Source organism: Misgurnus anguillicaudatus, chromosome 19 (genome assembly GCF_027580225.2).
Source record: "Misgurnus anguillicaudatus chromosome 19, ASM2758022v2, whole genome shotgun sequence".
Lineage (NCBI taxonomy): Eukaryota > Metazoa > Chordata > Actinopteri > Cypriniformes > Cobitidae > Misgurnus > Misgurnus anguillicaudatus.
In genome coordinates, this window is record NC_073355.2 from 48,714,945 (window position 1) to 48,739,418 (window position 24,474).

General features: G+C 37.7%; 1 protein-coding gene and 1 long non-coding RNA gene across 4 annotated transcripts in view; one reads left to right on the forward strand and one right to left on the reverse strand.

Annotated features, from left to right (window-relative positions):
• The window catches only part of LOC141351223 (uncharacterized), a 107,747-nt gene that overhangs the window by 48,420 nt on the left and 34,853 nt on the right, over positions 1-24,474 (reverse strand). The gene's annotated exons all lie outside the window — the stretch shown is intronic.
• The window catches only part of hook2 (hook microtubule-tethering protein 2), a 51,474-nt gene that overhangs the window by 9,022 nt on the left and 17,978 nt on the right, over positions 1-24,474 (forward strand). Inside the window, exons 1-7 of one of the 3 annotated variants that reach the window (XM_073857820.1) lie at positions 18,946-19,112; positions 19,831-19,913; positions 22,943-23,015; positions 23,142-23,192; positions 23,392-23,524; positions 23,605-23,672; positions 23,781-23,843. In XM_073857820.1, coding sequence (XP_073713921.1) covers positions 19,068-19,112; positions 19,831-19,913; positions 22,943-23,015; positions 23,142-23,192; positions 23,392-23,524; positions 23,605-23,672; positions 23,781-23,843 — 516 coding nt within the window. In that variant the 5' untranslated portion in view covers positions 18,946-19,067. Of the gene's footprint in view, positions 1-18,945; positions 19,113-19,830; positions 19,914-22,942; positions 23,016-23,141; positions 23,193-23,391; positions 23,525-23,604; positions 23,673-23,780; positions 23,844-24,474 lie in introns of those variants that run through there. The other 2 variants (XM_055177914.2, XM_073857821.1) reach the window with 2 other exon arrangements.

Here is a 24,474-nt window from a genome sequence, read left to right on the forward strand (position 1 = left end):
ATGCTGCTTGTTTATGTTGTTGCTGCTGAAGCCGTCTATTGACTGAATAAACACATGCACGTGATGACACCGACGTGATCAAAAAGTGCACTTTAGAACACGTCTACAAAAGTTTTCAGGGCCCGTCATGTAAATGAACAGCCAAACCGCATAAAACTTTCCCAATTACATTTGCCCCTTAGTGTGTGGACATCTGTTCCCAAATCAGACTGACACACAGATGAACACACATTCATCTACAATGAACATGTGGGATCCAACAGAAGGATATTTATGAGTTATAAAGAGATAACAGAGTGATTTATACAGACAGCTGAGATTGTACAGCGTGTGTGTGCGTGTGCGTGTGTGTGTGTGTGCGTGTGTGCGTGTGTGCGTGTGTGTGTGTGTGTGTGTGTGTGTGTGTGTGTGTGTGTGTGTGTGTGTGTGTGTGTGTGTGTGTGTGTGTGTGTGTGTGTGTGTGTGTGTGTGTGTGGATCGATAGCAATGTGCTGCTAATTACATCCATACAGATATAATATGCCACTGTTTTATATAAGCCAAAATCATCTGTGATTCAGCGTTTCTATAGGCCAGCTGCAAGCTCCCTCTCTTTATCTCTCTTCCTTCCTCTCTCTACCTCTCTTTCTTCTTCTCTCTCTCTCTCTCTCCCTCGCGCTCTCTCAGTCTTCCTCTCTCTCTCAGTTAGTGGAAATGTAAAGCACACCAGTCTGTGACTCACAACTCATTTAAGCTCACTTTAGGAAAAGCTCACCACACTAGAGGATGTGTGTTTGTGTGTTTAATGTGTTTGTGTGTTTACTGTAAGTGTGTTTGTGTGGAATTGCAGCTGCACATTTAATGTTCGGTAAATAACTGTGGCATCTTTTTACTTCAGATTTGGAGTTACTGTAATGCGTGTGCACATTTGGCTGCTTCTGAATGCATTTTACTGGAATCTCTATAAAGCAGATTGCTTTCCATCATTAGTTCAGGATGTGTTGTGGTTTGATTCGGTTTCAATTACTTTTGACGAAAAAACATAAAAGACTAAACACTTGCATCTCTTCAGTAAATATTAGCTTGACTGCTTTTGCTTTAATGTTGTTGGCTTAGAGTTTTTTTCTGTAGTTTTGAGCAAACCACCTCTGCAGACACACCTTACACATGCTCTGATCTTTCACATCCAGTAAATTTTAATTATTTTTGTAATTACATACGGTTTTATGCTTATTAGAAAATTGTGTTATGGCTTTTCCAGTAAGCATGTGGTTAATGATCAGTATAAAATGAAAATGTTTAACCAGAGGTTAAGTTTGTGAACAAGCTTTGATGTTGCCTTGACTAAGGCCCCAGCTAAACGTGCATGCGCATTTGCCGGATTGTAATTTGACTCATCAGCATTGCTCTCTTTCATCAGACCTGGCAAGTCCGTAGGAATTTGATCGTCCGTTTTACAAATTCCGTTAGTCCGATCCCTTCCCAATAATAATACTCCATAGGCTGCTTGCAAGTATATGAATTATATACAATGTATACAATTTATATTATTTATAATAGAATATAAACCCATTGTATCGTGTGCATTCCCTTCATCATAGTATCTCGCAGCATTTGCACTCCTGGGATACAAGTCACACCTCATTTCAAGGTATGTTTCTACAGAGAACCTCTTTAAATATGGTAACCCACATGTATCTATGAAATCCTCAGATTCGGCAAAGTCCATGAGATTATTGGAAGTTTTATCGTCTGTTTTACAAATTCCAAGTCCAATCCCTTAGAAAAGATATAGCAACCAAATTCAGATCAGTCTGAAAACTTGTGGAAAGTTTGGTGGATGTAGCTTGGGCGGAGTGATTTGCACAATTCTGACCGAACTCTCTGCTCCTCACCAGGGGCTTCTCGTGTGCTGCGAGCAGATCACTCCGCCCATGCGGCAGTGCTTCGTCTTCAGAGAATATAGTTCTCAGTATGTATACTGTTAAAAGATCGCTGTGTCTCATATCACCTTGTTATTTGTACACGGTTTGACTATACAAATCACAACACATAAATAGGAAAATGATCGCGTTATTTTGTCACTTATTGGGAGCAGTATACTAGCTGGAGCCATGCATTTCCAGTCTTTGTGCTAAGCTAAGCTAGCGGGGGCTGCGTCAGACAGAGTTACAGCACGCACGGAGATGAGAGAGGTATGTATGGACTTATCTAACTCTGGGGGATACGGTGAATAAGCTAAATTCCCAAAATGTGGGCGTGTTCCTTTAAGTTTAAAAGCTTTAACAATATATTGGCTTAGATGCCAACATAATTATTATATACTAATTGAATTATTAATATCAGCAGTTTAAAGTTTAGCATCTCTCTGAAGAGATTTAGTCATGAAGAGATTTAGTCATGATGTGCATATTTACATGGGTCAGTTTGTGCCGTCATCCACACTGACCCGAGAACAGTGCAGCTTTAATGTGAGGGCTCACGTGATCTCAGCGTCTCTGTAATGGAGCTGGTGGGTTGTGCGGTTTGTGTACTGATGAGTCCATTACACAACAACAACAACGGCTGCAAATACGCCATAAAGACTGAAATAACAGAGCTCTGACTGCAGACGTGTGTGCCAGAAATAGCACCAGCGAGCAGCTCAGATTCAGACACAAGGCTTTTAGCTTTCACTAAATGCTTTGTAAAGGTCCACAGCCATCTGTGAAGAGCAAGGAAAACAAAAAACGTCCCAGATAAGATGTGTTAGGCTGCCTACACGCACGCTACAAAGAGTAATGTGGGAGATTTTGACGTATAAAGTGTGTAGGATTTGTTGTGAGGGTGTGGAAAGACGCAGATAGTTCAATGCAAACACGTTGGATTTTAAAAGAATTTTGACATGAATGCAACTTTTGGTTGGTTCTCCACTTAACTCTAAATGCAATAATGTACACTGGTAAAGTCTATGACACATTATTGTGTTAAAGGTGCTGTAGAATGTAAAACTGCATTTATGTAGACATAGGTGAATAATAAGAGTTCGGTACATGATAATGACATATTGTGACCCTCAAACACGATTGTTTCTTATGTAAACCTCGTGCAGGCAAAAGGCCGAAAAACAGACCAATCTCAACATAACAACAACTGTGACGTTACAGTCGAAATGTTCGCCACCATCATTAAATTACACATTAAATTAATTACATTGTTGTTACAATGCTAAAAACAAAGTTGTGACTGCTAAGTTAATGTTATATGCTAGTTAATGCTATATGCTAGTTACATAGACTGTAATAAAGATGTACGACGCTACGTCGCCTCCCTCCATTGTAATGAATTGAAGCCAAAAATGTCCGACCATGGTCGCCGCCATGCTACGAAAAAACGTCAGCCAAGACATGCGCAGAAGGAATCATCCATGGAGCCAGAGAGCAGCGATATCTAACTTCCGCCCAAACGCTTGTGCGACCAATTCAACCACGCCAATCATAACGACACGCCCTGTTTCTATAGCATTAAATTACTAGCTAATATTAAACTTATCACAAAAATGAACACTTGAACATATATCAGCGTGATAACAACTACTTGAAAGGACCAAAACCATCTTTCGGAAACTTTTATTTGGAAGTGTAAATATTTTTTTTATTTAAAGCAGAGACCCATTCGTTTGAATGGAGAGGGCGGGGTTTATGACTTGAACTGCAGCCAACCACCAGGGGGCGATCAAAGAGCCAACGGCTTCACTTTTCAAGACTTATAAGGCACACTCATAGCCTGGTCCAACCAGACTCTCGTACATTCATTTCATTTGTACAGAGAGTCTGGCCACGCTCCACTGCAAAGCGTTCTCTGTTGAAGTTTAAAACTATTGGATCTGCCCAGAGTCACTCAGGATCTGCCATAGCCAATCGCTACGTGTGGTCGTGACGTATATCATGCCCGAAACCGGATGGAAACAACAAGTCCGAATGATCAGACCAACAAAACTTAGCAAACATTGTTCTTGCTCCAGCTTTAACTAGTACTGAAGCGAAATAAAAATTAAGTGGAAGCACGTAGGAGGGCGGAGCCAGGCTAGCACACCCGGCTAGTTAATGCTATATGCTAGTTAATGCTATATGCAAAGTTCTACTATTGACGTTACAGTTACAAACTTATCACCATTACAAATCTCAATCTTAAATTCTGTATCTTCATCTGATACAGACTCAAACATAAGATCTGTTTAGACACACACAGAGCTACTGAAGGAGCTGCTCTGAGAAACAGCCAATCAGAGCAGAGCTCAACATTATTATTCATGACCCTTTCAAATAAGGTAAAAATAGACCATTTTATTCTAAAAGCCTTTCATATTATTTCAATGCATTCTTTGGCACCTTTACCACTAGACAGTGTACAGCAGGAAAAAAGTGTGCTCCTTTATATCTCAGTGGTAAAAGGTCATGGGTTTGAACCCAGGGAGCACACATGATGATTAAAATGTATACCTTGTAATGCACTGTAAATCACTTTGTATAAAAGCATCTGGCAAAAACATCTGTAATGTAAATGTAAGATTGTTTGGATGCTAACATGCACCATTACTAAAGGGGTGTGCACACCAAAGCTTTTACGCCCGCAGCCGGCGTATGTTTTCAATTGTGTCCAGTGGAAGCTCTGCGTTTTTCCGCGCTGAAAACTGGTGCTTGGCGCTGAGCACCGGGAGTTGAAAAATATTCAACTTTGGGTGAAAAGCCCGCTCGTCAATGTCAGTTCTCACATGCTCGTCCAATCACAGTGGAGAAGGGGCAGGACAAGTATCACAACAACCAACCGGCTCACAGCTCAAGTATCACAGCTACCAAAGCGCTCAGCTGAAGAAAGCTGACGCTCAGCTGGAAAAACAGCTGGCATTCGGCGTCCTCCAGGTGTTTTCAGCCGCTTTTAAAAGTTTTAAAAGAAAACACATCATGTGTGGAGCCATTAAAAAGTAATACACTTCTTCGTCTTGTTTTGTTTCTTTGGCTCTGTGAAGTTGAATGTACTCTGTCTGTCCTGTTGATATTATAAAACACCTAAATATAGCAGGACTGTTGTGTGTTTGTGTGTTACTGCATTACTAAAGTAACTAGACCGCAGCAGGTGCAGACCCACAGTTACACACAAACATGCATTACAGACAAGACACGTGTGTTTAAAACTCACTAGACCAGCGAGAAAGTGATTCGCCCAGATTGTAAACATGATACAGAGAGAGAGAGAGGGAGAGAGAGAGAGGCAGAGGGAGAGGGAGGGAAAGATGTGGCTGTCAAGCTGAAAAGTGATGACTCACTCAGCTTCCCAAAACTCCCCCCGTTCTTCCCGCCTTACTGGAAATGGAATGTTTTCTCTCTCTCTCTCTCTCTCTCTCTCACACACACACACACACACACAAACACACATACTCTCCATAGAGAAAAGATCTGAGCGTCTGGGGTCAGGTAGTGGGCAATCATTTGTATGCGGGGCAGTTGTCTCTCTCTCGCTTTGGGGGTCCGGGGCCTCATCATTCAGGGGCCGTTTACAATAAAGAATACAGTGTGTGTGTGTGTGTGTGTGTGTGTGTCTGTGTGTGTGTGTGTGTGTGTGTGTGTGTGTGTGTGTGTGTGTGTGTGTGTGTGTGTGTGTGTCCTTTTATAGATCAGGAAACCTAATGGAGTTCTCATGTTACTGTATTAAAATCCATTACAGAAGTCTAAACTGATCTGAATAATACATTAATAAATGTATAATGTATAATTGTATAAGTTCATATTCAGATCTCTGACTTTGGTATCTTGTCAAATCTGAGTAAAGTTTGAGACATTATTGATCCATTATTTCTGAAACTGTACAGGAGACAGCTGTGAGATTACTGCAGTAGTTTCCAGTAAATGTCCAGATTTGCTTTTTTGCTGTGTCGGAGAAACTGTCGAGATGTAATTGTTTATGGTCTATGTTGGAAAATTATTTGCAGATGTCACGATGCATTTGTGGTTATTTTTAACAGATTGGGAAACCACAAGGTATAATTTCTGTGTGTGTGTTGAAGTTGTGCAGCGTGGCGTTCAGTGAATCGAGTTGAAGGTCTCTGTCATAAATAACATCAGAGTGGCCGCTGGCACTTGAGCGTCTCTTTTGAAGTCGTCTTGTTTGGCAGTGACTTGTGTTGTTTAACCTTTGCCTGAAATTCAGAGTTTAATTGAATCCTTTGACCAGCAGCCCGCTTCAGACTTCAGAGAGTTTCTGTCCCAGGAGGAATGCTGGGTGGAAACTTAGGGGGATTTTTACTCCGTTCGCGAGGGATGTTTTAGGAAAGCGGCCAATGAAATGTTACCGCTCGCATAAACAGAGAAACTGATTCCAGATCAGCAATGTGTTCAAGGCACTAAACATGAGACAGCATGACAATTTAACAACTGCACTGCAAAATACATGACAACAACAAAACTAGTAAACACAAATGAGCACATGATCTGCTCAGTGAAACTGTGATTGATAGCAGCTGCAGTTAGTCATGAGTTTAACCAACAGTCTGTACTAGTTGATACATGTTCGAGCAGATGTCTCCAGTTGATATTTGTGTGATTTTCAAACAAATGCTTAGATGCTGAAAATGAGAATTGTGTGAAATGACAATGTAATCTCATGAGAATATGTGTGTGGTTGTACCACATGTACATTTACTTATTGATGTGTTGACAGGACTAATGTTAATTATTTAAGTTTTGGCCAGCTAATCTGAACGTTGTGATTGGCCTGAATACCTCTGATGTCAGCTGGAAATGTGACGGTCCTTACCATGATTAAAAGATTCGCTCACAATGCAATGCTAACAATTATGATAATGTCGGTCTTGTCTACATCACCAATTCCAGGTAGTAAACTGTTGCCTACAATCCGTGTGTTTGTTGTAGTCCAAGAAAAGAGATTAACATTGGAAATGCTAACTCGCGTCATCGTTTACTTTGGGGTTTGTACCTTTTGCATATCGCTAATATGTACTAATACACACTTACACACCGAAGGAAATGTAAAATCATGAATCGGAGATAGTTGGTCTTGTACTAATGAAATGTTCATGACTTTCAGAGAATTAAATCATATTAAATGAGACTTCACTTTAAAACCTAAAAAAAGAATAAAATTTCTGTAATCATTTAACCATTTTGTAATATTTAGTTTGTTTGCCATGACACACAAAAGGCGTTTTCTCATGTGCAACAATAATTACAACAAAACACAACATAAATTCACAAAAGATTTTATGTATTCGCTTTAATCCACATCTTTAAAATTCTTATTGTGAGGAACAGATCCAAATTCAGCCTTTTATCCAGCGATCTTGATCCCATTTCTCATCAGTGACCGTAAACGTCAAATCTCAAGTTTTATGAATTTGAATTTAAATATCGGGCCTCAAGTAGCTTTATGACACATTGCGTTATGGCAGTGATATCAAAAGCTCATTGGCTGTTTTGTGCTACATCACAGATTTGTGACATTGCCGTCTTTCAGGACGTACTTTTAAATTCGAATTTGAAATGGGCACCTTGACAGAGAGAAGCTGAATTAATGTTCTCATAGATTAATAACTTTAATACTTCTCTGTACTTCCTTTACTCCAGAGAGGACCACGACTGCACCACATCCTTATTTTAACTACTTTTGGTACTGCTTTTGAAATTTCGCAAAAAATAAGTTACTGTGATTACACTTGTCTGGCTATAATGTTTTTATTTGTAACAGTCCATGATTTTACAAAACTGATTTGGATAGGACTGTATTAGCGGCTTAAAGTATCTTTTAAATGCTATATTGTTACTCAAAGTTTCTTACACATTTCTGTCCATTACGTTGAAGAATATAAAAAGAATACATTAAGTATTTTTATTTTTTTATATAAAGGTTTTGGGTTTAAGGGAAGGTTTGGGTTAGAGTTAGGGTGGTAACATCGATAAAATGGTTAAAGGGAAATTATACAGATATCTTTATGGTAAAGATTTCTAAAGGTCTTATGTTTGTAGCTGTATAAACGTAATTCTGCGTTCACACCAGCCGCGGTAGAGGCATCAAGCGCGGGTGATTTCAATGTTAAGTCAATGTGAAGACGCGTTGAGGCGCGTCTGGATGTCTCGCGGCGCGAATGAGGCATTTAGCGCTGCGCGGTCGACGCGATTCCGACTCATCCGCGCATCTAGTTTGCACGAAAATTTTAACTTTGGTGGAAAAACGTGCCGCGTTAACCACTCAAGAACTTGCTCTAGTGGCGTGATTTCAGGAAGCAAGCAGAGTCGCAGAAGACCCTCCCATGATGCGAATTTCTGCGTGAATGTCTCGATGACTAGAATTTAGGCTTTCACGCGTGAATAAAGCGAGTAAACTTCAAATGTTCAAGCGACAAACTAGATTCTGTAGACGTGAATTTGACGTCTCGAACGCGGCTGGTGTGAACCCCATGGTTATGTTTGTAGCTGTATAAATGTAATGCTGCATTCACACCAGCCACGGTAGAGGCGTCAAGCGCAAATTATTTCAATGTTAAGTCAATGTGAAGACGTGGCGTGGTACATGCAATTTCGGCACATTCGCTCGTCTAGTTTGTGTGAATGGCGCGAATTGAGCATTGCCGCATGAGTTGAAAAATGTGAACTTTGCCAGAAAAACGTGGCGCGTTAACCAATCAGGAGCTTGCTCCAGTAGTGACATGATTACAGGAAGCGAGTGGAGTCGCAGAAGCCCCTCCCATGACACGAATTTCTCCGTGAATGTCTCGATGACTAGAAATTCACAAGCGGCTTTCACGCGTGAATAAACCTAGTAAACTCCAAATGTTTAAGCGGCAAACTAGACGCGAATTTGATGCCTCCAACGCGGCAGGTGTGAACCCACAGTAATAATGCTACAATTAAAATTGCAAATACAGCTAACTTGTATGCTTCAGCATCAATTCAAATGTACAAAAAAACTGTTTTAAAAGTTACGTGGCTGGAAATTAAAGACCAGGCTGGAAATGTCCATTTGAAACACACAAATAACACAAAACAGTATGACACTATACACAAAACACACAACACAAGGAATCGGCTCCATAGTGACATCTGGTTTCACTCAGGTTGACCTCTTTCTCAGAGTTCAGAGGTCACAGCAGCGATGTTACCTGCAGCTCGTGCGCGTGTGTGTGCGTCAGCTGCAGTCTGTAATTACTGTACACACACAGGTGTGAGACGACCCACAGTCATTTCTCTACCATAGCAACAGTTGCTAAGGGAGATTTTATCTTAGACCTGCATACCCCTTCTAAAAAATGACCTGAAACTTCTCCATCTTAACCACATGTTAGTAATGTTATTTTCTTGAGGTTGCACATTTTCGTGTGCTCTATCATCATTGCGAGGAAACGCACAGCTGACAGCTGCAGCTCTGTTGAATGTTGTTAATAATGCCATGCGATGCAATGTGTTTTCTCTCAGGCTGAAGTGCAGATGTGCAGATCTCAGCAGCTTCTTGTGTGTTTCTGTCTCTCTAATGAGCTCAACGATGCTTCTCCGTCCAACTCGGTCAGCGGTTTATGATGATGAAGCACTTTTCCTCTGGATGATATCTGGAGGCAAAAGTTCAGCTGACGTGTGCGTTTCCAGCTTTAAAATGTATTTGCGTTAGTGTTTTTTGCATATTAAATTGCATATTAAAGCTGCAGTCCGTAACTCTGGCCTCTGATTGAAATATAAAATTGCAGTTACTTGCAGAGTAATTTTCTGTCCGTGCATTGTGCTCTGCTACTATGCGCAGATGAATCTGATGTCTGATCACAACATCAGAGCAGATCTGTCATTATAGATCCACACCACAGAAGTACGTCCTAATACGCATCCAAAAACGATCCATATTACTTATCAATTTTCACCCATCCACCCGGCAGATGTGCCGCCAAGCTTGTGGGAAACACTGAATTGAAGTAATTTATTTGCCACGTTTGTTCTGACTAAATGATAACGCAAGTGTTTCAAATTCCTTATCGTTCAGAGGAGGCTCTCTGCTCCAGTTTTAATCCCTTCAAATGTTGAAAAGCTTGGCTGATATTAACTCTTGTTTTAGCCCAAACTCACAGTTTTGTTCCCGGGAAAACCGACCCAACACCTCAAACAGCTTTCTACATATGCAAACTGATTTTTGTTCATTTTTAACTGAAAAAAATAAATTGGCATTGAATTTGAGAAATGATTCAAAGCTAAAACCACATGTTTCTGTTACATGACAGAAGTGGGCAAGTTATACATCACTAGTGTTAAACCAAATAGTCCTGATTTTAGTCAAACCATTTGTGCAACATACTGGAATTCAAATGAATAAATGGGAGAAAACACTGATCGAATGTTACTGTGAATGTTTTACCTTAAATCATCAAATGCATGAATGTTATGAATCAGACCTCTGATTTCATGTGAATTTCACTGAGGTCTCTGTGTGCACACAGGGGCTTTCACAACAACCACACAAACCAAACTCTGATACCCAACAGATTCAGTTTCACACCTGAAAATATTCATCCATAAACATCTGGCTTCATAAGACCTTACAGGAATAGTTCATTTTAAAATGAAAATGTCATGACGTCACGTCATCCTTCCAGGATTTTTCAGTGCAGCTTCAAAGGCTTTTTAATCTCAAACACTCAACTTTCATTAGGGGTATAGGCGATAAACAGGTAGACGTGATAAACTTGTAGAAAATTGTCAACCGGTAGAGATTTTGGACTATCGTCTCTATGGAGGTTACTTGCCCACGTCACGCTTCTGTGCGCGTGGTCACGAAAATGAAACGTTTGTACACGTATTTAAGCACTGCAGTTTTAGAACAAGTTATTTTAAGCCATTGAAACACAAACAACAGATGCGTGGGCTGTTTTTGTGTGTGAGGAGCGTGCAAGTCGCCCAACCGCTGCTCATTGTGAGCATTTTTCCCGCTTTATTGGCCTTAACTCTTTCACCGCCAGCGTTTTTTAAAAAAGTTGCCAGCCAGCGCCAGCGTTTTTCATGATTTTCACCAAAGTTTAATGCCTTCCAGAAAATGTTCTTCTTTGAATATATAAACATACAATATACCAAATGAAAGAACAGACCCTCTGCTTTCAAACAAAAAAAAAACCGTTTCTTCCTACCTTTAGTGGTTCTTTTGTAATCAGCTTTTGAATATGGGTAGGTTTCTGCAAAAACACCACATTTTGAGCAAAAAGCAGAGATAATTCCATTTTTGTGACGGACTTTTCATAGAGATCCCATTCAGAGCGATCTTTAAAACAGACACGGACATGCAGCAGCTTGTCAGAGGGCAATACTTCCGGGTTTAAAAGTTGCGGAAGTGCGCCACCTAGTGGATAAAAGCGGTATTGCGGAAAGACGGAAAATCTCGTCATTGGCGGGGAAGCGTTTTCTCTTAATTGACGAGATATCTCGTCAATGGCGGGGAAAGAGTTAAATACACACGCGTCAAAATGCTCATCTTTTTGTAAGTATGCTCATCAACACAATCATTTACAGCTTAAGAGAAAGTGAACAGCTAAAAGAGAAAACGCATGTGTAACAGTATATTGGATCCGGACTTTGATCTTAAATGGGACATTACCTAATTTTGCTGTCACTAATGTTTATCAAACAGCATTTACAGTAAATCTCTCACTGCTGTCGACTAAATCACCTTTTACATTAAATAAAAAAATATATTTGCACATACATAATTATTTATTATCATTCCTTCATCACTGACTGGTTATCTTCATTTATCGTTTTTTTTTTTTTTCATTATCTTTTTGTATAAGATTTTTGTGAGAATTATGAAAATTTCTACATTATTAAAGATTTTAATAACAGAAAAACCTTAATAAAAGTGAAAAAAAACACTACCGTGATACATATCGTTATCATGATATAAAATGAATCCTATCGTGATTTTTCACTGGCTCTGTGACTTCACGGATCATATAGTGACATTGTAAAGATCATGTTTGGTGTAGGCAAAAAGTACAGATCCAGTGTTTACAAGTCGAATGTGCAATCGGCCTTTAAAAATAAATAAAAAATAAACAGCGATGTCGGACGATTTTGAAATTGGAGGAGAAAATTAGACTGTAGTTTGTTCCTACACCAGGCGTGACCTTTTTGACGTCACTATGTGGTGGGTGGGGTCGTGGAGCCAGTGAAAGATATTTGTAAATATAATGTTTCGCTAGATAAGACCCTTATTCCTCGTCTGGGATTGTGTAGAGCGGGGTTTTCAAACTGTGGGTCGGGACCCACTTGTGGGTCGCACAGTGCGATTAGGTGGGTCGCGCAAAAAACGCTTGGCTGTAGTAGTGGTGAATGACACAATAAACAGTTTAGTCTAACTATCGATAAGCAATTAATTCTGATATGATATACCATAAGGTATTTTGATATTGCAGGTAAACTTACATTTTATTAATAAAATGACAAGGAAAACTACAATCATAAAAAAGTCATATTTCCATTTAAAAATATATTGGTGGGTCACTTACTTGCAGTGTTATTTTCTTAACTTAGGTTCAGATGTTGGTTGTTTCATTTAAATGCACAATTATGGTGATCAGTGTTTGTTTTAGTCTGATTTGACTCTTGACTCTAAGCTTGTTAGTTGTTGTTGTTTTTTGGCTGCTATAACTATACATGACTTGTTTGTTATTACAGATAAAAAATTGTGGTGGTTAGTACATAATGTCAAACATTATCATCTAGAAAACTGATTTATTAATTTAGTGTTTGCTCACTTATCAGAAGTAACATTCTAGTATTAATGTGATACTACAGGATGAGATTTGAAATTTGTTGATACCGGGATTAGATTGTACCCGTTTAAGTGGGTCGCTAAATGAAAAGTTTGGGAACCTCTGGTGTAGAGGCTTTGAAGCTGCGTTGAAACTGCAATTTGGATCTTGGACATTTATACATTATATAGAGAAAAATTCATTTTTCCTCAAAAAAATTTAAAGACATAAACATCTTTGATGAAATGGTGTAGATGTAAATTTTAGTTTTTAAGTAAACCATTCATTTCAGACACATTTAAAGGCACAATATGTAGTTTTCACCTCTAGACAACAACGTACGGCATAGCTTGATGAGTGTGGGATGATGGGAGCAGTCGGTGAGCAGGCAGAACTGGTGTATCAGAAGATCAAGGCCATGTGTACTGAATCTTGGGCCGCTCTCATGAACTCGTAATTTGGAAACGTTTAAGAGTTCCTGACCCATATTTTCTTTTGTACACATTTTTGCTAAGCCAGCTATTAAAACATTTATTAGGGCTGTGTATGGTGTACGGTAGGCGAGTCCAGGGTTGCGGTCGGGGCAGGTCAGATGATGTAATTAAGGGTTTGTGTTGTGTTAAACCCCACCTGTGAAACCGTCAGGAGTGGGATGTTAGCTTAGCTGTTTTATAAAAAACTGTAGAATACAAGTATAATTATTTGTTTATTTATGTTACCCAACTCCCAGCAAGCAATTTTGTGTTTGAAAGACATCTAATAGTCGTCCAAACACAGCCCAGGCTAAACAATGCAAAATTTGGGCTTGGCAAAAATAGATGAAACCAAACACCTTGATGTGATGAAATATCAGACATGTCACAATTTATGTTGGCAAAATTTATCCAAATTCAAGTATATTTTGGCTAGAAGTAGGTTACTCATACATCAGGTCTATATTGTGTCTACATAGGTGGTGAAATGATGACTATTGCTTGCTGGGTATTGATGTTTATTTTATATTGCATGTGAGATCGCTTGTATCTCAATAATTGACTCATATATGTTTTTATTTTTTCATCATAAGTTTCTTCAGAGACAAGTTTAATATTAAATTAAAGATCAATTAGAGCTCCATTAAATCTCCTGAGCTCCTTAGTTTTCTTAAAAGTTGAGGTTCGATCTAGATGAACCATGTACCTACAGTCCCGTGATGCTGGTAACACACGCTGCTCTTATCATGTGCACATACAGCAGACGGCACTTTTATCTCATTTATTATTTGTGTGACTGAAGATCCAAACAATAGCAGCAGTGTCATGTTGTCACGGCCTACAGACGCATCTGAGCATCGGTGGCCATGATGACCAGGACACGTGTTGGGTGTCTCCCAAATAACACGCACACGTGAATGCACACACCCCCACGCGTGTGTTGATAGTGGGCAGTGAGAGGTGATTCACTCAAGGCATCTGAAAATGTGTTCGGAGATGAACAGTTGGTGCAATATGAAGAATATAATAAAAAATGTTTGAGGAATGAAGCTCACCTGGTCAATACGACGCACCTGTCTCCTCTCATCATACTAGAAATCATTACATTGCCAGCTATCCTTCTGTGACTCATAATGAATCATAATTGTTATCATTTTGTTGTAGAAATCTTTTAATCTGCTCCTTTAAAACTTAAACCACAGCAGGGCTCACAGAAATTCAACCAAACCAACCAGAATTTCTGCGGTTTAAAATTTTTTCCTGAGTGTGAAATGAGGAAGTTGATTTGTGGTAACAGATGTAAGGTTTTACTTGGGCTTTTTTGGGGAGGGGGCTGCTATTACTATGCGGTTTTTGGTGGGTTTCTATGCAAGTCCTAGGTTGTTGTGAAAGTGAAAGTTTAATACTTAAGCTGCGTTCACACGGTCAGTGATTAACCATGGCAGTGCGAGGTAATGTCCTTTATTCCAATGGAAACTTGGCGACTTTCGGTGAAACAAATGACCATAGATGACAGGAAGTGGGTGTGTCTGGCGGCTTGACTAAGTTAAGAAAACTTTATGCAACTGATAAAGGTCTTTCGGGAGCTGAATTACACAGCAAAATCCCCATTGTTAAATGAACACTGCTGGGTGTATATTGTCCCATTCTTACAGTGTTATAAAGTAACACTGAAGCTGTGCAATCTGAAACTTTATCATCTCTATCACAATCTCTGTTTGAAACATACAATTGCATTTTACATCTTACTTGCAGTGTTATTTTCTTAACTTAGGTTCAGATGTTGGCTGTTTCATTTAAAGGCACCAGTATGGTGATCAGTGTTTGTTTTAGTTTTAGTTTTTTTTTTTTTTTTTGCTGCTATAACTATACATGACTTGTTTGTTATGACAGATATAAAATTGTGGTGGTTAGTACATAATCTCAAACATTATCATCTAGAAAACTGATTTATTAATGTAGTGTTTGCTCACTCATCAAAAGTATCATTCTAGTATTAATGTGATACTACAGGTCTACAACTCTCATAGCAGTTTGTCATTCTGTAGGATTTTGAAAGAATCTTAACAATGGTGACAAAGAAAATAGAAAAAAATGTAATTATTTATTCATGCCGCAATGCATTCTGGGAGTCCTGGGTGAGATTTGAAATTTGTCGATTCCATGCCTTTCAGCCTGAAGCTTTTCATTTTAGTGTCATCGTTGTTGTGATTCATACTGTGATTCTTGATGTTTGTGTGTGTAGAGTGGTTAACTTTCATGTGTCAGTGTTACAAAATTCTTCAAGATGACAAACTGCTATGAGATGGCTGGATTTCATACTGTAGTGTCAGAAAAAGATACTTCTGATAAGTGTGCAAACACTAAATTAAAGGGATAGTTCACTTGAAAAATGAAAATTCTGTCATCATTTGCTCATCCTCATGTTGTTCTAAACCTGTATGAATTTCTTTTTCTGATGAACAAAAAAGAAGATATTTTGAGAAATGACGGTAAACACAGAGCAGATAGTGAACTATCCCTTTCATACATTAATTGTAGATGATGTTTAGACTTTATGTGCTAACTATCACTATATAATTGTACATTAGCTTTTTTCTTTTCCAAATCAAACATGTCTTAAGCACACAACGTTATAGCAGTTCGAAAAAACTAAAAAGATAAGAGTCAATGCAAACTAAAACAAACACTGATCACCATAATGGTACCTTTGTGGTCTACAAATAGTGAGAAAGTTGTAGCATCTAAATCTTTAATCCTAAACATAACCAATAACAATGTTTTATTTCTGTGTATTTCATAATAAAGCTGGTTGACTGTAATGTCACATGTATGAGTCTCTGTTGGCCTCACATTCACCTCTAGGTGCTCTCAGATGAAAGACTTTCATGAGAACGGTGTTTATTTTCTTCTTCAGGTTCTTTAAGCAGCACCTGCACTGAGTGACTCAACACAACACCACCTCATTTAATGGCTGTCTGCTGTTTTTTGGGACAGAGGACTCATGTTATATGATTCTGAATCTCACTCACGATATCAACATAAAACACAAACCTTCATTGAGATTGTAAATCTTAAGTGTCAGTGGGTGTAGATGTGGGGTAGACACACACCTGTATTCTCGCCCATGAGCTCATGTCTAGAGTTATGTGTTTGTAAAAGTGTCTTTCTGTCTCGTGTGTTGTTTGTCCTGTGTTTCCTGCACCTGGCACTTCAATGCGGCCGTGCCAACATTCCTCACATCTTAAAGCTGGCACGGGTTGAACATAAACCGCATCCGCATTTTTCATGTAAACACGCACGGCAGCCACTAAACCTCCACAACAAAGTACAAAACAGTGATTTTGTATCAAATGTATAAGATCCTAAACCCGTGAAGGGTCTTGCTTTCATATAATAGTGTGTTATTATAATATTGACTATTATTCATATTTAGGATTAGTGATTGGAACAAACCCTTATCTAACCCAGAACACCTCAGCATAGCAACATATTAGGATACTTTCTTGAATGCTAAGACTTATATTAAAATATATTGAATTGTATGAAAATGGTCATATTAGTGTTGATTCATATCTTGAGTAGTAGTTGTTGTACAGAAATAGTTTGAGGAAGCACATCTGAGTAGAGCGAGAGAGAGAGAGAGGGGGAGGTCAAGGATGAAAATAGTCGTCCATTCTTGTGAAAATCCCCATCCTGTCTTCTGCCGGCAGGTTAGTCATGGACCTCTGGAGGGTGACTAAACTAAACAGAGAGCAGTATAAGAGCCACTGACCCTGCTTCCTCCAAACCTCCGGCTCTGTCTGAAGATATACAGAGAAAATCTGACATGAAGAGTTTCCTGTGACTCACAGAGCTGTTCTAGGTTTTTCAAATAATCATTTGCTTCTCATTTAATAATATTCAGATGAAGCTTTGAATAAGCAGAAAGTGAAAACAGTGAACATTAATGAGGGGTGTTGGGTAATATCAGATGATTGACAGCTCTGGGAGGAGCAGGAAGTCATAGACGTCAATTGAAGGTGTGAACCTAAACAGGTAAAGGTGTGTGGGTCTGCATCAGAGAGTGTGTGAAAACAGGAAGTGTGGAGGAAATGACATAGAGGGAGAGAGAGAGAAAGTGAGAGAGATTAAAATAAACACTGGTGTACGTGTATGCTGTCATGTATGATTATGAATGATTATGAACTTATGTTTATGTTACTCCAGTTATTTGTTCAGATTTGTATGGATGAGTGAGAAACATAACAGATGTCAAAATAATTAAATTCCATTATTGTTATTAATAATAATAATTGTTATAATAATAATAATAGTAATGTATATAGTGTAATGTAATAGTGCAATGTAATGAATAATCCACCTGTTGAAAAAACTAACGATTTACATTCTAATGTTTCAATTACCAATTATGAACCATCAGCTGTTTACAATTAAAACCATTACAAAAATCATGGTTTTTCGTCTTTTTTAAATAGTATTTAATGGTGATGTATTTGTTCCCATCAACCAGATCCCACCAACTACACTCAACACATTACCAGTAAAGACTCACAAAGACCATTATGGTTTCCATTAAAACCAATAACATTCCCATTAAAACATTTAAATAAATTCGAATGTCTTTAATTGTTTGCTTTGTTGTTACTGATTTGTGTTTTAAAGAGAAACTTGTGAAGATGATCAGTGTGGATAGTGCTGCTTCATGCTTTTATGTGTTTTTTGTGTTGTTTGGTGTGCAGTGATGGTCTTCCACCTGGTGGTCACAAATGAAAGTGTTTCGTTTTTAGAGAGAAAACTATTTATCTAAATATTGTATATATAATTATTATAGTATTGAAATAATATTGTAGCGCACATACATTATTCTTTAATGGAACAAAATTTTAGTTTTTTTAAAGTGCTGTTTTATGTTTTCTGCACCAGTAGTTATACACATACAGATAAAGTAAAAATATATATTTTCAAATATACACAAAATACCCAAAAAATAAATGTACTGAAATATATTTTGAAATATTTTTACAAAAAAATGATTTTTCACCTATCTATATTTTGGCCATTTTTATATATTTAAAAAATATATATATTTAGGCGTTTTTATTCACTTCGCAAGCTTTGTGGGGTGGTTTCCCAGACAGGGATTAACTAGGCCTTAGTTTTATTAGGAAATATAACCAGTTTTAGCAAACATGCCTTACTAAAACATTACTTGTGTGCACTTTTTTAATTTGAACAGCTTACATTTATTTTAGTTTAGGACTAGTTTAATCCCTGTCCGGGAAACCGCCCCAACAGATTTGAAAAGATTAAAAATAAATATATTTTCAATTGCAAAATATACTTATACATTTTATACTAGTTATACATTTTATACCTAAACTTATATATTTATACAAACTTTATATTTTAGTCAGGAAAACATATATATTTTGCTGTATGAGTTAAAACTAAATATATTTTCAAATTCAAAAATATATTTAATTAAGCTTTACTTTCTACAAAATGTATCTTATTATACGACTCTGGTATTTTTTTTAAATTGGCCAAAGAACCCGAGAGAGATGTTTTTTGTTTTGTTTTTATAATATAATTTTTGTATAACATTACAATATAAATACATAAAGTATAATTCAAAATAACTCAAAATACATTTATAGACGAATTACATCAACAGCGCGAACGCTGCTTTGTTGCTATGGCGACGAGTGTCTTACGGAAGCCCGCAGGGGTAGCGCGCGCAGAGCTCCTGCTGAGGTAAATACGTGTACCAGTGACGCGCTGTGCTCGAGAACGCGCCCGTGGCAGCCCTGTTACTGTGTGAAACATTAGAAATCTCCACTATGAGTTTAAATAAACATCAGCTGAGTGATTCTTTATTCATATGGGTAAGAAATGAGCTCGTGTCATTAACACTGTGCTTTCGTGTCTTTCTGTCTGTGTTAGGAGAATGAAGCGCGTGCATGTGTTTGTGTTAGCCTGTTAGCAGCAGCAGGTGCAAGTTTACTCACTTCAGGCATTTTTATGTAATTTATGTTTTTTATTCACCTGTCATCGGTTTTATGAGTTTATAGTGACTTTATTACGCTGTGTTTGGTTGTATTGGGTGCGTTAAAGTGATCATATATCTAATCTAAGGTGTTTAAAGTACGTTAACACCAGTTTATAACAGTTAAAGTTATTAGCTCTAAACATTGTCTTTATAAAATACATTTATACACTTGAAATGACGTGAAATAAATGTTTATATGTTCTGAAGTCGTTGTTCAACCCAGCTGAGGATCAAACCATGACTTCACAATAAACTCTCTCACTTCTCAATCTGTTTACAGTGACTTTGTATTTGTTTACCAAAGGCCTCTGTACTGTAATATATGTAAAGTACAATATGTATCCTATTATTATTCTTATGGCCTTTTTAATTTTTATGACCCAGTTTGAGGGCAGTATACATGTATCACTATTGTTTTACTAAAAGTGGTTTTTACATTGGAAGAATCCACTTAAAAGGTAAAGGTTTTAACCAAAGCAGTTGACCTGTAAAGCTTTTGTGTGTTTATTAATGTCCATCTGTCTAATTTCTACTCTTTCGTTTTTGTTTGGCAGCTGCAGACGTTTCAGGTGCCTTCATGTACCAGCAAACATGAGCTGACCAGCGGCGTGGCCATCGCACACGTGCTTAACAAAATGTGAGAGTTTGTGTTCGAATTGTTTCGTGTGTCTGTGTCTACATTTGTTTGTGTTGGAACGACAACTATTCATGTGCAAGATGATATAGCAGTTGGTGTAAAAGTCTTATACCACCACAAACATATGTGCACATCTAATATGTCAAATATGACAGCTGCTCATTGTTCACTGTCAAAATAAAAGTCCTGTCAGGGTTTACCCAATGTCATGTTGTATCAAGAAAGAAAGTCACACATATTTGAAATAACATAAGGGTAAGAGTAAATGTGACCCCATCTGTGAAATCCAGACTAATGTCTCACAAATCTAGTGATTTGGATAAGCTTGAAAGGGATAGTTCACCCAAAAATGAAAATACTGTCATTATTTACTCACCCTCATGTTGTTACAAACCTGTATAAGGAAGATATTTTGAGAATGTTTGTAATCAGACCAATCATACATAAGCCCCATTGACATCAGTATACTATAGTCTGCATTCCTGTTTTCTATATGTCCTTTGTTGTCCACTCTTGTTGTTATTGTTTGTTCTAACATGATGTGATCGTTGTTTTTGTCCTTGTCTTTTTGTGTATAGACTGTATATCGTCGCTGCCTGATGAAACTCACGTATGTCCAAAACGGTAACTTTTCAGAAAGTGAAAAAAACACCGGATATCAAAAGCAGTTGAATGTAGCGTTGTCATACTTGGTACGGCATATTTACATGTAACCATATTCTTGCCAGTGTCATGATATAATCCACATTTGACCAAAATTGAGTTTAAATGGACATGCGTGCATATTTTACAGTAACTTTGATCGATACGCGTTCTTCCAATCATTAATTAGAATGGCCAAGTCGCGTTTCGTATTGACAGATGAATACGCTCAGTTTATTAAATAGCCTACGTCTTGGTTAAATACGCTTACTTTATTTAATATTAATTATAATTGTATTAAATGTCTCTTGCAAACCATTAAGGGACAATGAATCAATACATGACATGGTAATGCTAAACAACAGGGGCGTCAGTTTGTGTTGAAAAGTGGTGGGGACAAGAGATCTTATAAAAACATTACTGCAGGACGGGAAAAATATTGAATAACGGCGCATCAAAAATGGGCATAGCGTAGGCTAGTCAACAACAAGAAAATACTCAACATAAAACCCTCAACAATGTCGACTGCACACATGTAACAGTCCCTGCAACACCAGCTCAACCGAACAATGCCAAAGCACCATAGCGTACAAAACAGCAGCGCGTTTAATAAATGATTACAATGAATTTCATTACACATGTGCAAGAAAACACACCATAAGCATACAACGCAAAATATGCGACCCTGGACCACAAAACCAGTCTTAAGCATCGCTTGATTTTTCAGAACATTTTAACCAAATGCTTTCAAAAAGTGGTGGGGAAATCCCCAGCGTAAATATCACCAATGCTAGACAGATAGTTTGTTTGCACAGTCCTACCGTAATTAAGTAACTCATAGATGTTAGTCTGGCGTCCGGGGGAAACGTTTACCTCGAAGGAAAGTCATTGTCATGTTTATTCGGCTATATCCAGTGAGCTTCGATGAAACTTTACGAGACCGGCGAGATGCTTCACAGGCGGAAGATATGCGGCTTGATTGACAGCTTTGACACCAAACGGGTACGTGAAAATCAGATGACATGATTTCACAAGTTTTCATTGGCTATTTAGGTATGTGACACATACTGTATATGGAAATGAACCTGGACATTCAATCTGTCGAAAAATCTCAAAATCGGCAAAATGAACATACGTGAGTTTCATCGGACAGCGACGATATAGTGTTTCTGTATGTATTTATTAACTGGCGTGTAACACCAATCTGCCAAGGGGGCTGCAGATGGAAATTACCCTAAGGCTACAATCTGACATTTTTACATTTGTGGAAATGGTCACTACCGTATTTTCCGGAGTATAAGCCGCACCGTTCAAAAATGTGACTATATGTGGCGTTTATTTGGAAAATTATTTCACAAAATCCAAGCTGAAGAACAGACATTTAATCTGGAAAGGCAAGTTATTCAACTAAACAATAGCACAGAACAGCAGGCTGAATAGATGTCTGTATGTTAAAAGTAATATTATCAGCTATTTAAAAGATAAACCATAGAATACAGAACTTACCTGGAAGGTTGAATAGTCTAAATTAACCAAACAAGCCAACTAGCGTTCGCAGACTTATCATTCCACATTACTAAATCCATTTCATTACATAAATACAGGAGCAGCATATGGCGGACTTTCGCGGCTGTAGATGGTAATGTTGTCTTTTGCCTCATAAATGTCAATATTAATTATAAGACGCTGCACCAGCCAAGTTATGAAAAAATATGCAGCGTATAGTCCGAAAAATACGGTAATATGTATTGTTTCCCATTTTCTTTCAAATAAATAAATAAAAAATAGTAGAGAAAAAATACTATGGAAGTTAATGGGGCTCATGACTGGTTTGGTTTTAAACATTCCTCAAAATATCTTCCTTTGTGGTCATCAGAGAAAATAAAATTTTACATGTTTGAAACAAATGATGGCAAGTAAATATTGAGATGTTTCTGTTAACTCCCTGCCAGAGTTTTTTTTTTTTTTGACAGCGGCTGTTTTTTTTTGGAATTTTCACAAAAGTTAATTCATTCCAGAAAATTTTATCAAATGAAAAACAGACCCTCTGCTTTCAAACAAAAAAAAAGGGTAAAAAGTTTCATCCTATCTTAATTCGTTCTTTTTCGTAAGTTTCTTCAAAAATACCTAAAATAATTGCTTTTTTTGTAAAAGATTTTTTTAGAAATCAGTATCAGAACTTACACAGTTTTTCCTGTTTTTGGATCAGTGGATGCGTCAGTGTTTTATAAGTTGGATAAGAGCACCACCTGGTGGATAATAGCAGAACTTTAGATTACCGTAAAAAACTCATAATTGGCAGGGAAGCATTTTCTTTCAATTGACAAAATAACTCGTCAATGGCGAGGAAAGAGTTAAGACTGAATATGTGTTTGTGTGTCTGTCAGAGACTCGTCCTGGTTTAATGAGACGTGGCTCAGCAGGATAAAAGAAGATGGAGGCACCAACTGGAGACTGAAGGTATTTTACTCAAGTTACTCTCTCTCTAAGCTACTGTATTAGACTGCTATAATACTATGTTTTACTATAGTGTACAATGCTTTGATGTGAAATATATTTGACTTGACTGCTCGTATACTTTGACAGGTTAGCAACTTGAAGAAGATTCTTCAGAGTATAATCGAGTATTATCATGATGTGAGTAAAAACTTACACATCTTTAACTGATTTGTTAGTTTGTGTCTGATACAAAAGCGTGTGTGTGATGTAGAAGTCGAATCTTGTTTGAATGTTTTTTTTAAAAATGTACGTATACACGACAATGACTAAATATGTCATATATGAAGCTGATTAAGAGATAATATTTTGTAGCTGTGTAATGTGTGTTGTGTATCAGGTGTTAAGTCAGCAGGTTTCTGATGATCACGTTCCTGATGTGTGTCTGATCGGAGAGATGGGCGATGTGAATGAATTGGGTCGTCTGCTTCAGTTGGTTCTGGGTTGCGCTATCAGCTGTGAACACAAACAAGGTGAGCTGGAGATGACTGAAAGACAAGAAAGACTCTCAGATGAGTATAGATGTTTATTTGTGTCTAATACTCCTCTGCAGAACACATTCAGCAGATCATGACACTGGAAGAATCCGTACAACATGTTGTCATGACGGCCATTCAAGAGGTAAACTGCACGTCATCACCATTACTTCTCTTTATATCTTAGTGGGGTCTCTGCCTTATACAGATGCACATCACAGATGTTTGTTTGTTTGTTTGTTTTGTGTCTCAGCTGCTCACCAAAGAACCTGTGGAGGCAGGAACTCCAGAGACATACGGCGATTTTGACTATCAGGTGTGTTTGTAAAGAATATAGTTTACTGATACATATGCACTACCAGTTAAAACTTTTAAAATACATGACTGAAATGTTAACAATAATCTTAAAAAAAAAATTTAATCTAAAGTTGTAGGTTAAATGCTTGAAATTACATATTTAGACAAAAATATACCTGTGCCAAACAGAGTAATTTCTGTTATTAGAAAACTAAAATTTTATTTTTTAAAAATATTTTTTTATAAATTACTGAATATTTAAGGAAAAGCAGCCAACAAGAGCCCAGAAAAATGTGAACTTCTTCAATAGCTTTGAAGACATATCATAAAAATCTGACTTTATTCATGTTTAAGTGCTATAATTGGGTCCCCACTGCTTCTTTCAACCTAGAAAATGTGAAACTTAGTTTTGGTAAACCATTTTCTGCAAGCATGTGGAAACATATCTTATTGAAATTTGTCTCCCCTTGCGATGTCAGAAAGGGATCTGAATATAATAATACCTCCCTTAATCTGCACAATCCAACCACTGCACTGCCATTTCAACAAATCACCATTATGGCGATCAATGTTTGCATAATCAGCTTATTTGCATTTTTGCTCACACCTACAAAGTGGCAATTTAAACTTGTTATAATAAATTATCTCTA